At 44.0% G+C, this 13,402-nt stretch overlaps 1 protein-coding gene across 4 annotated transcripts in view; it reads right to left on the bottom strand.

The window, feature by feature from the left end:
- Positions 1 to 13,402, bottom strand: part of LOC126516435 (protein zer-1 homolog) — a 145,340-nt gene that overhangs the window by 83,489 nt on the left and 48,449 nt on the right. For all 4 annotated transcript variants that reach the window (XM_055063891.2, XM_050166555.3, XM_050166556.3 and 1 more), the window contains 3 exons: positions 5,826 to 6,089; positions 3,775 to 3,951; positions 2,277 to 2,397 (listed from right to left, as the gene is read on the bottom strand). In XM_055063891.2, coding sequence (XP_054919866.1) covers positions 2,277 to 2,397; positions 3,775 to 3,951; positions 5,826 to 6,089 — 562 coding nt within the window. The remainder of the gene's footprint in view (positions 1 to 2,276; positions 2,398 to 3,774; positions 3,952 to 5,825; positions 6,090 to 13,402) is intronic.

Here is a 13,402-nt window from a genome sequence, read left to right as displayed (position 1 = left end):
GGAAAATACCGCCAAATGAATTAGCAGTGTGCTTTGGAGTTTTCTTTCTGCATTTTGTATAATTTGACCCACTGAATAATTCAATCTATGTCATCAATTTCGTCAGGGTCGAATTAATGGAACTCGACTGTACCAGAATAGGAAACCGAGTGTGTGGCAATGTTTTCTGTATAAGAACTTACTGATTATTGGCAATTTTGACAAAAAATTAGAAGCCCTAAATCAAAATTCTGTTTGCTACAGTCAGTTGAATTCAGCTTTCTTTCTCAACTGCTACAAATTTCGTTCAAATCAATCTGGTGGTTGTCTGACGAGAGCACTTCCGCATTCCCCATGTACTGTATTTGGATAGGGAAATCAGAGTTGGCCATTAAGTAAACATTCCTCTCAACTTTCTCCCTTCTAGTACACCTTCACTCTTCTCTCTCCAGATGCCTAACCACCAAGAGGGAAAGGTAGTACAGTCAGACCCACTTATAAAGATGTTGGTTCTAACAGTATATCGGATATAACAATGAGCAGCCAATGCACCGTCAACTTTTGTATGTGTTCTGTAGGGATATAAACCGCCTACTGCAATGCTCTCATGCCACATTATCGGTTATTGAAATTTATTCTGCCTACCAGGTAGTGTGCACTGAAAGGAAGAAGAACGTATAATTCTTGGCAAAAACAAAAAAAAAATGTGAGCCACCACACCCACCTGTGTTTCACACACCTTCACCGCACCCACCTTCATGCCGCACGCATTCCACATAGCGAGCCTTCGTCACATCGCGCTACGCATCGGAAGTCTTGCATGCCATGCCCCTCTCCTTTCCACCCTTCCAACATCGGCATGGTTGACTCGTGTATCGGAAGGTTGGAAGGACGACTGGAGAAGGGCGTGAGGCCCGCAATGTGTAGAAGGTGTGCGCTTTGCACAGTACGGGCGCGGCGAAGTTGTGAGGGCGTGGGGCACGCAGGCGGTTGCAGCGGCCTGCATTTTGTTCTTTTTATTTTTTTGCATCTTTCCTGGATTTTGTGTTTTTCTTTTCAGCATCTTTTCTTTTTTTGCTTTTAGCCAGATTTAATTGTTATACCCAATAATGTAGCAGGGGAACATTGTAGTAAGCGGTTTATTTTACCATAGAACACAAAAATTCATAGTGAAGCAGCTGATCATTGTTACATCTGAGTATTGTTTGAAGTTTATTTTACTTCCCGCAGGTTAGAGGAGGCCGGGAAAGAAGCTTGAAAAACACTATACCCCTTATGGTTACAAGACATGGTAGCACCGAGCTGCTATGCAATTTTTAGGAAAATACAAAACATACATCAATTTACAAAACATAGGATAAACACAACATACTCCCCAAAGCAAGACTAAAATGAATAATTACAACATTTACCAGCTTCACGCAAGATCACATATTACAGAGCTAAACACGAGATAAAAAAAAAGACATAAGAACAGAAGCGCTTGGTTCGAGAAACAAACAAGAAATGTACACAAGAATATACAAAAGCAGTAAGCTAAACTGATGCATATTTATTAATGGTAAAAGCATATTAAGCATGTCAGTACTGTCGACATATAGTTGTGAAATTCCACTGTTAGAACCAGCAAGGCTATAAGGGGAGCCAGTTCGACTGCTTCTTTCTGCTCAATTAAAATGCTTGGATGTTTGTCTCCTCTCATTCTTTTTTTATGCAACCCAGTTATAAGAATCATCAGTTATAACAATGGGATTTTCTTGGCACTTATATATTGTTATAAGTGGATTGGGCTGTACTCATTTGTACTCAATGCACCATTTTCATTGTTTTACAAATCTGTGATAAGGAATTAGAAATGCTTTGTTGCAGTGGGAATTTGCAGCCAAGCTCAACTGAACTCTAGAATTTAACAACACACATTATATTGTTGCCACTCGATATTGTGATTCTGATATGTTCTCAGTATAACCAGCTCATTATGAGCTGAACACGCACCACATGCAAATACACAAAGACACACACACACACACACACAGACACACAACTTAATCCCGCCAATTTCTGTGTCATAATGACAAATATAAACATGAGTTGGATTCTATCAATTCGTCATCTTTGAACACCCACTACTAGTCTTGCCAGTTACCATTTTTGAATATGTCAAAACACCTATTGCACATTAGGCACACTACTATACTTCCCTGTGTACCAGGATACTCTATGGTCACTGCACAGCTATTGTACACATGGAATGCTACTGTGCTCTGTACAAGTGTCCTCAAGTAGCATCTGCTCACCCTGAGAGCAGGGATGCTGGAGCGATAGCAAGCATCACACGGCGTGTTCAGGAGCCCAAGGAAGTCCAGGGGGCGCTCCACACGACACTGAAGACCTGCAATTGACGACCGCATCCCAGTCCTGCAACAGCCAAGGGATGAGTTGCAACTCTCCAGAATGTGGCTGCACATGCGCAACATACAAGTAAGTCCTCAATATTTATCATCATAAGCCAATTTATGCCCACTGAAGGATGAAGGCCTCTCCCAGCAAGGTCCAATTGTCCCTGCCTTGTGCAGCTGAATTTTTTTTAGGACTGCAAATTTTATCATTTTACTCTGATTAGCATTCTTTACCAGGCATTTTGAGTCTTTCTACTATTTTGAGTCTGTCTATGTAACCTCTTAGCCGGACCCAGTCACACAAGTTGTCGACTAGCTTGGGCCACTAGATATGTACTCGCGGTTGTGATGCCATTGTGATGCCAGTCGGAGAGTCGAGTGCTCTTCAAGTGATAGTCGCATGGCTCTGATTCGATAGCACTGGCTTAAACGAAGTGGCCTGATCCCTAACTGCAGTGAAGCTGGCTCCCAGGAAGAAGCGCAATAGCGCAATATTTTGTGGAGAAGCCCTGCTCTCAGGAGGAGGCTCTGTGGAGAAAAATAGCCTGCCTGCAGGCCTGCCATTATGGGAAGGATCACCACCGGCTGTGGGCCAGAGTTTGGAGACCACTGGCCTAGAGTAATGTTTCTGATACATTGGAACTGAGATTCTGTAGTGGCTAGTTCAGCAAACCAATGATTAATTACTTATTCCTTATACTAATTGAGCTTTAACTCTATTTCATTATTATTATTATTATTATTATTATTATTTACAAATGTACCCTCCATGGCCATAAATAAAGAAGCACAAGTTGTCAAAATTTTTGTTATTGTTAAATTATATGGCCATCACAGGGTTATATCGTACTTATTCAAATGAAAGACATGGTTTTATCCCAGAATCCTTCACCTCGAAGTCAAGCCTGCCTTAAACACGAATTTTGCCTTTAGGTGTGGCTTCACACCAGAGCAAATTTCGCCTTACAGTGTGACTTTATGGCAGCGCGTGCCACAATGCCGTGAAACCAAACTATAAGGCGAAATTCATGCTGTCGTGAAGCCACACTTAAGGGCAAAACTCCCATAAACCCACATTCAGCACGCTGGAGATCCCTTACCCCGTTTCATGGTCGCCATTTTGCGTTTAGACTGTATTAGTAATTTAATATTTCGGGCAATCCTCACTGAGTCTGAATAATCTGTCAGCTACTCTATATCACCTTATATTAATGCGTATACTTAAGTTTTCTTTCTTAGGTCCCCCACTGCACCCTCACGTCATAATCTCAACCGCCTTCTAATCGAATAAATACAATATGTGCAAATATATTTCCAAGACATGATACAGCGAGTGTGGCTGTAGTGTTTGTAAAATTGCTGTTGCAATAATGTCCATAGTGAGAACTATGCTCACCCAGGGGTCCCGTTTTGATCATAAGGAGTGGTCGGTTCCTTGCCAGGCAAGTTGGTGCCCGAGAGGTCGAGCGAGGTGAGCTCAGGCAGCGACTCGGCTAGCATGGAGAGCCAACTATTTGGCTGGGGATAGAACCCCTGCCCCTGTTTATTAGTGCTCTGCGACAGGTCCAGGTGCCTGCAAAAGACAAAAGCCCTTCAAGTATAGAGGCCCTGCCCGGTGTCCCTCGACCGGATTCCATGGAGGACCTTCACTACAGTGGCTAAGAAACTATGACATTCCACTGCTAAGCACAAGGTCACAGCTAAAGCAGGAAAGCTTGAACAGGGACAAATGTCCCTGTATTCAGGTTTCATTAACATTTTTAAATTGTTCAGTCATTTCACGCTTTCACATCTCAAGCAAGCAATGCACTCTTGATAAGAAAAAAAAAATGCAGTTTTAAAGGCTTGAAACTGCGCTTCTGAAGTTATTTAGTACAACAAATTTGCAATGCACATAAGTTGGCAGCCATCATGGCTAGGCTTTATAAAGCCAATGTCAGACGAAACAAATGGCAAACAGTGCCAGTATCTTCTCAGCTAGCCAATGTGAGGACAATAATGGCACAATATTGCCGATATGTTACCTGCACACTATGCTATTTATAGCTTGTCACACTGCGTGGCACCCATGCAAACAACTCGGCTACCCTGGATTTAACATTATTAGCAATATGCTATCACAAAACTAATTACCGTAAAAACCGGAATATAAGTCGAACTTTTTTTCAAAAAACCACTGCGAAAAGTCGACCCTCGTCTTATATACCGGACATTGGCGGAAAAACTACAGAAGTCTTGCAACAATGGGCGGATGAAGTAAAGAGCCGCCTTCGCCATCGCCATCAGCAGCAGCGCAGCATGGCGACATTGTGGCCCCGCCAATTTGCCTTAACATTGTCACAAGTTATATTGGTTAAAGGCTGCTTTTTGACATTTTGTTTAAAAATGAGGGGCAGCCGACGGCAATTCACCGTCGCCTTCAAGAAAAAGGCGATTGAGTGCATGGAAGCCCACAGCAACCTCGCGGCACAGCACGAATTTGGAGTATCCAAAAAGAGCATTCGGTACTGGCGGAGGCAGAAGCAGCAAACCAACAGAAAATGTCATTTCGTGGGCGGACCGCAGAACTGGAAGACAAGGTTGCGGAGTTCGTCCGGGAGCTGCGTGTAAGATCGCTGCCTGTGACTGCCGAATGCATCCGTTTGAAATTGGTAGAGATCGTGCGCGCCTCTGGACTGGGCAGCGAGAAGCACTCGTCATCCAACTCTAGTTCGGACAACTCTGGTCAAAGGCGTTGCTCTGATTCGGAGTAGTGCTTGTGCACATCGTGCCCTTCTGTGTACTGTACGCCCGGCCAATTTTTAGCAGTATCACGTGGCCATCGACCGGCGTGTTTATCAGCACCTTATCATCACGGCACAGAGCGGCGAAATAGCGAAGGTAAGCGCACGTGTACACATGCGCGTATCTCGTTTGTTTCGCCGCTCAGCACCATTAATAAGGGGTTAACAAGCACGTGGGTCGATGGTCGCGTGATACTCTTAAAAATTGGCCGGGTGCACATGCAAGCAGCATCTAAATAAATACTCTCACTATTGTGCATGAGTCGCATTTGTTTATAGGTAAGGGTGTCTTTCGGTACTTTTGCCATTGAAAAAGATTTTTTTCAGTTTTAGAATTCGTTAGTTGGGGGATCGACCTATATTCCGGTCCGACCTATAGTCCGGTTTTTACGGTATGTGAAAAATAGCTAATTCGACATGCAGTGAGAATGACATCACCCAACAAATGTTAAGAAAAAACATTACTAAGCTGACAACCTAAGAATTCAGTACAAACATTGCATCTGGCACTATAGAGTCAATCGTGGAGATGCCACTGAAGGTTGTTGCAGATCAAAGGTGTAGACAGCTGGACAAGTTGGTACGAGTGTATTTAATGCGGTTGCAGTTGGTGCGGTTACAACTGCAGTATTCAAGAATGTGCCAGATACGGCTGCTTGCTGACCTGAGGGCCTTGAGTTGGCACAGAACCTCGAGCCCGAGGTGCAACTTTGGCACATCAGCCAAGCTGAGCCAAGCAAGAGTTGGAGCCAGAGCTTCCAGCCCAGCGAGGCTCTCCCCATGCGGTATGCTGCAGTGAGACAAGTCGAGTTGTCGCAGCGACCGCAAGAGATTCCAGTGGGCATTGGCTGAAAGCTGTGGTCCTGCTCGAGAGAGTGACAGGCGCTCCAAGGACGTCTGGGACCACAGCCAAGAAAGGCCTGTCCAGCTGCACACAGAGGAGAGGCACAAGTGATGTAACTTATAACAGTCGGTGGTAAGCTTGGTCAATTTGCCGTGGTTACAGGCAAATTTTACGTCAGCCGGGCCAAAATTCTGAACTCTTTCCGTACCGCACCCATTGGGCATCGTTAGCCTGCTAACGATGGTTTGAAGCGCGGTTTCGAGACGTTCCGTGCCACCCACAGAGACACTGCGCTATCGGACATGAAGGAGGAGAACTATTCTTTTGTGTTCAAAACAGTTTGCTTTTTCTCCCCAGGCGGTGATTTTTGAATGTGCTCCGAAGTTTTCAAGGTCGCCAAAGTAGCAGGCAAAAATGGCCACCCACTATCGATGGTTTGAAATGCCGCTTTTGAGACACGCCGCTCACGGACACTCTGCGCCATAGGAGATGAATGAGAACTATATTTTTGTTTTCTAAGCAGTTCACTTTTCCCCACAAGGTGTTAATTTTTTAACGCACTCCGAAGTTTCGTGACCGTCAAAGTAGAAAGCAAAAATGTCCGCCTTAGGGAGCGGCGCGTGCGCTTCAAAATATTGCAGATCTCGTGATTCCGCTGTGTTTGCAGCCGATTTTATTGGTGGATTGCGTAGCAGCGAGTCTGAGGATGCTGTCTTTTCGTTGGACTTTGATAGCGACGACTACGGAAGCCAGCCCGGAATATCGGCGGCCGCAGCCTGGCACACCAAACTGTAGTGATTGCACTTAAATTTTTTTAGTGGAAAATCTGTTGAATAAAAAATTTTGATTTTTTGGGATATAGTGCTATTAGATGGTAATAAATTTTGGATATCATAATTCTTGTTACACTTTCTTCTGAGTAAATACAAGCGTGTCTTTACAATCTTTGTTCAATTTTATCCCACAATCTTGATTCTGGCAATTTATATCTTTATGACATAAATCTTGTTAATAAAGCTTTTACGCGTGAAAAGTGCATTCATTCTGCTTTTTGTTTATGTGTTACATAAAATATTGAGTGCAGTAGTTCCTTCAGAAAAAAATATCTGGCGTAACCTGTAAAAAACACCTATTTTTCCCATGGTATGGAAAGAGTTAAACTATGGGGCCCGTAGCGAGTTTTCAGAATGTGCCAAGCAACAGCGACGTTCCTGTGCTCCAGCCCACACATGAAAATAATAATAATAATAATAATAATAATAATAATAATAATAATAATAATAATAATAAAGAAATGCAGATTCACATCTACTCAACAAAGGCCGTGATCAAATGATTAGACATCTTTTTATACTAATAATAAAAAAAAAACATTTGTGTACAATGCGTGCACCTACAGTAATCCCTCATTATAACAAAGTCAGCGGGACAGCAAATAATTCGTTATAAGCGGCAATTCAATATAAGCGAACACTCATGAAAAGCTAAAGCAGTCAAGGTTTAATTGCGCCACAACTGCGAGGAAGTCAAAATACAATGTATTCAGCGAAGCAAAACTTTATGCAGGTGCAAAAAAGGCAGTGAGCTTTGACTGTTTCAAGTTCTTACCGGGCACGAACAACCCCCGCTCTAATTTGACCAAGCATTGCACGAGGCCATGGTCGCCGCCAGTGCATTCAATCTTATTTCGCAGCAGGCTTAGGTACTCCCGCATCTCCGCCATAGTTGACATTTTACGTGGCTCTTCGTCCTCATCAGGGCCCCCAACAGTGTACATTAGTCTCTCCGCATCCGTCGCTGCAGCGCCACGGGAGCAGCAGCGTCAGCCAACGCAAATGTCTCGAAGTCGCCTTCTACCTCTTGGCCAGCAATTTTATGAACAGCCTTGTAAATATCCGGTCGTCAGGCTGGTCATAGTCAGGGTCACTGACAATGGCGCTGGAAAAGCTGGCGTGCGCAAAGCAGTTGGCGTCCTTTGATGGTGCGAGTTCTTTCCATGAAAAGTTCAACACATAGTTAGCACCAAGCAAATCAATGTTGTACCTCTTGCTGGCGTCATATGCTGTGAGCATGTGCTGCAAAAGAGCCCTGCGATACAGCTTCCGGGTGGTCTCGACGATGCCCTGATCCATCGGTTAAATTACCGTGGTTGTGTTTGCAGGCAAAAATTCCATAGCGATCGCCTTGAGGTTGTCGACCTTCCCGTGGCTCAAACAATTGCTAATTATGAGAAGCACTTGCCGATTGTTGGCGTAGAACCATCTATCTAGAAGGCGCACATAGTCTTAAAAAATAGCAGCAGTCATCCATGCTTGCTTGTTACTTCTGCAGATGCATTCCTCGGGAAAAGTTGCATTTCCGAAGCACCGTGGCATCTCCGCCTTCTTCAGTATCAACAAGGGCAGCTTGTCCTCGCCTGTTGCATTGGCGCCAAACAGCACCGTGGCATGCTCCTTGCTGTTTTCCTCCAGATGAGGATCCACCAGCGGCAGTGAATGTGCAATTTGGTAGCATCTTGCAGAAAAATGCAGCCTCATCTAGGTCGTAGATGTCTGTCTCCATATTTTTCAAGTAGAGCTTGGAGCCGATGTTGGCACTTTATACAGTGTCACGGTTCACGGCTGCACTTTCGCTAACCATTGACTTCAAGGTCACGCCGTGTCATTTCTTGAACCGATCAAGCCAGCCATTGATTCACTTGAAATCTTTATGGCTCACATGGAGGGTGAGAGCTTTGGCTTTTGCAGTACAGTTGAACCCAACTACATCGGACCTGTTTACATCGAATTATCCTGTATATCGAACAATTTCTGAACCCGGAATAGTTACAATGAGTATATATAGCAAAAATTACGCTTACATCGAACAAAAATAGCAGCGACTCCCGATATATTGAACGTCAAGCTGCGCTAAAGTGCCCTCAGAAGTTGACTTTTCCTCGTGGCAGTGGGGAAACCCCGCAGCACGGCTCCATCCACCCGCTCTGCCTACCGTGACTGCGCCGCATCCTGCGAGCTGTGGACACACCCCTTCAAAAAAACGGCCGTGGCTTAGCTTGGTTAAGCCTGGTGATTGCGAAGCAATAGTGTGTTATTCTCGGATCAGCTGGTAGTATGGCTGGTGGTAGTCTTGGGTTATGCTAGCGTTACGGCTTACAGTGAATCATCTAAGCACCAGCACGTCCAGGTGCATCTCGGACTTGAGCTCGCCGTTGGCGAACGCCCGTATCGAGCTGAAGGACGAGAGGTCTAAGTAGCGTATGACGACGTTCTCGATGCTCGACACCCGCCGAACGTCGACGGCTGCGAGGAGGCCGCTGCTGATGTCGCGACACGCGAGGATGACTCGGCCGCCGCGTCCCTGGTGAGAGGAGCGGGAGTTAGGCCGCCATTGGTGGCTACTGCCTCGCCTCGCGACAGCGTGAGATGGGGCCCCGTTTTGACACAGCTGGTGTGACGTCACTCTAGGTCACGTGGTGTGACGTCACGCAGCGAGGTCACGCTAAAGGTCAATGGTGCCTACCACCGCCTCGCCACGTAACGGGCTGAAGTGCGACCTAAAGTAGTATTGCTTCGCAATAAAAATTATCCTGCAGCGCTTGCTCAGACAGCCAATCAGAGGCTCTTGTGACCTCGTCGTGGAGGATGGTGGAAGTGCGAGTGGTCTCGCTGCTTTTCTGGTTCATTGTGTTTGTGCCTTGTGGGCCTTCTCCCGCTTGTGCTACCGTGACCGCAACTGAGGCTGTAGCTGCTTTGGCCCTTCTACGCCACCAGCCTATCGCTTGTGGATATGTTAGACTATGTTAAGGACTCTGTGTTTAAGCACGCGGCTGCCAATAAGAAGCAGGCTACACTGCTGCAGTACTTTCAGCCAAATAAATAAATACTTTGTGTGAAGCTTCAAGTGAGTATTTACTGCGCCATGATTGGGGCGCGATCAGGGATCGTTCGGAGTGCGCGTTCGGTTGTGCCGTGCGCGATTGGCCTAGACCGCACTGACTTCGTGCAGCTGACGAAATAGGCCCGGCCTACGTGGTGCAATCGACCGCGTGCTCCCGGCTGCCGAAGTCAGCGCGGCCTAGGCCAATTGCGCGCGGCGCAACCGAACGCACACTCCGAACAGCGATTTGCGATCGCGCCCTTGGTTCATTGATTGATTTGCAGAAGGTTTTGACGCATTTTTTTACGTGATATTATATATCGAATTCTGGGCTTATCGAACTATTTCGCGATCACCGTGCTGTTCGATATATTTAGGTTTGAGCGTAACATTGTGGAGAAGCTGGCGACATATTGTCAATCTAACAATCAGTCAAACTTTTTCAAAAACATTTTTTGTATAACTTGATGCAGCACTTGTAAAATTGTAGAACGAGCCCAAATTCATCAACATGGGAAAATTCAGGAGAGTTGGCAAGCATGCAATGCGCAATTTATTTACTGTCAAGCCCTTTTTATAGAATTGCTTTGTGAATTGCAAAAGTGAGGAAGTATTGGTAAGCATGCAGTTTGTTATGTATTCCTAAAACGCAGACATGGTGCAAGTATTTTCTCTTTGACCAATGTCACACAGGCACAGAAGGGGTTAACTATTGATTGCCGGTGACTCCACCCATTCAAACAGCTTTCATTGGACAAGTTTCATGAGGCAAAGCTCCTCAATGCTCCACATATTCCCCACCCTTTCTTTAAAGGTGCTACTGCACCATCTTAAGAACTTTCCATCCCTAAAATGTGATTTTGCAAACTACAGTTGAAGTTGAATAGTGACAATGTCTAGGCAATGACAGTTACAACTATGGATGAACCACGATTCTCGTATGTGCATAGCAATGGAGTACGACACTTGTCAGTGCTACAATATTGTTTGTGCAAACTTGCTCACGTGGAACAAGTTTAGCAAAAACACAATACTAAATAAAAAATATTATTGTGAGGTTTAGCTCTAGCATAACGCACATAATATCGCACAGCAACAGCTCAGCATCTAATGAATTGCCCTTATAAACATACACATCCACTAGAGTTTTACACTTAAGAGCATTAAAAAAGAAGCCCAAAGAGAACTAAAAAAGTTCAGATTGACAAAGCATTCTTTGAAAACTATTTGTTAATTTTGCAGTAGTGAGATTTCGCCGTAAGAGAAAATGAAGGCCAAGCTTTAGTTTTATGTCATTTTATGTAACTCCAGTGTCAATAGGTCAGTGTGACATGGATTTCAAAGTAGTTTCTTGTATTCATGCCGTTGTTGCAAAGTAAAAGGACTTATTTCTTGCCAAGTTCAGTCTTTGGCACCTGTAGAATACAATGCTGACCATCTATACCAATAAACGATTACTTAGGCCTGAGAAAACCTCGAAATCCACGCTGTCACGGTAAGCTTGTGTGGAAACTTCCAAGGCTTCATCAGCAGCCATCTTTAGTTTTCAGATTTCTTCCTTTTCTTGGGGGGAAGCCTAGCAAGCCACCTCTCTCAAAGAAAGAGAGGATTTCTTGGTATTGTAAAGGGGCAATTAACTAAAACAGTTAGATGTAATTTTCTTTAGTGTCCCTTTAACAGAAGCCATTGTGAAAGTGCCAATGACTGACTGAGCACTATGGGAGGCCACTGATGTTCATGTTCATAGAACAGCCCGGCACCAGGTAATTAGGTAGAAGCATAAATGATTACTACATCTTACAAAATCATACCGGCTCTCCCAATCAGATCTGATTTTTAGTGCCAGCAATGTACAAAGAATTTAAAACACAAACCAAAAAAAGAGAAGGCTATTGCAGAGGCAGTAGCACATGGCACAGGTGATTTAAAAAAAGTTTTCTTCACCATCCTTATGTCCTACCACTTAAGTTTTACAGTAATGAAGTTCAGCAAGCCAAAGACTCCAATATGAAGCTCTCTCCTCATCCACAATTACGCAAATCTAGACCAGTCAATAATTGGTTCACAAAGACTATCTACTGAAAACTCCACATGCTTGCCTTAGTCAGAAGCTCTATTATCCATGGCTTTACCACTTGTAACGAGCTTACTTGGTGATAGACGTGCCAAAAACCTAATACTTCACCACCCAATTTCTTTTCTGAAAAACTGCATAAAGTCCACTTTTTTTTTTTTTATTTGTCGATGTTTTCCACTTAGTGTCCTTTCCACTAGAATGAAACGGACAGTTTATTTCTTGCACTCGGCGAAAAAAAATTTAATAACAAAGCACATTTTGAGAAAGACTGTTTTTCTTGCTGTAAACTAAAGTACTCAATAATACTCTCTCGAAGCATGACAGCTAAGCAAATGTAAACTACAAAATAACATACAGGAATGCCCAAACTCAGCATTAGGCAGTTGAACGAGCAGACGCACGTGCCTAATTCACAATAAGCAAAGCAATGGAAACGGCAGTGTGGACGAGTAGCTTTTGTCCTTGGCAATACTTGTACAAACAGGTAGGAAGACTGCAGCCTGGGCTTTAGTTAAATGATTTTTTTAACACTTTCCTGCCTGCAGGAAAAGCAAGAGTTTTTGGTTAGTCTGGTAGACACTTTTTTTCCTATCGAAGAGCATGCTTGATACTAAAGTGTATAGTATAAGATTAAATAAATATGAATTTCTTTTTCCAATGGTACTATTCTCAAACAATGTGTTTATTGAAAAGAATGTGAAAAAAAGAAATATCTAGACAAAAATTTGGTAGTAAAAAGAAAAAGTTCTATAAAAATGGCATTCTTCCTTTGCACAAAGAATACTTAAAATTTCAGAATATACATTTTTAATGCAAAGGAACTGTCCAATATTCCAGAAAATATGCAAGAAATCTCTTGAGATATAAAAGAAACTGTTGACCTTATTGACTGGCTTTGGCGCGATACCAAGGTCCACTCCCGGCTCTCTTTTCACACGAAACTCGACTCGCTGCACAGCCGCCGGCAAATGATGCCGACCCGACGTTGTTAACACCCTGCAGATAAGAACTGTGACCTTTAGAACACTCAAGATATCTTTATATCGGTGCACGGAAGCAGTGAAGCGGTTCGGTGAAGCGTAACTCCGTTCGAAAATCTGACCAACCAAAGTCTTCCGCATCAGTGCTACTTTAAAAGTCCAAAAACTCATACGCAGATACATTAGAATCAGTAGAAATGCAACGTTTCCATGCGTGAGCAGCGTACGACACCAATGGCATTTTGGAAACTACAAGTGCTCGTTGTGCCGACCACGCCCCTTCTCCAGAGGCGCTTTAAAAATATGCACACGATGGAAAAAGAACACCGAAAACCGGAACTGACTAAACAGTTCCTAAATATAATCCAAACACTGGCGCTAGCTGTCGGAGAGCACCAGTTAGGCAATGGCGAGGTGGTTTCTGAAGAAGAAAGACAGCATGAAAGAGAACCAGATGGAAA

This window comes from Dermacentor andersoni, chromosome 1 (assembly GCF_023375885.2).
Source record: "Dermacentor andersoni chromosome 1, qqDerAnde1_hic_scaffold, whole genome shotgun sequence".
NCBI lineage: Eukaryota > Metazoa > Arthropoda > Arachnida > Ixodida > Ixodidae > Dermacentor > Dermacentor andersoni.
Note: the sequence above shows the minus strand (reverse complement) of the source record. Positions and strands in the feature narration are given on the sequence as shown.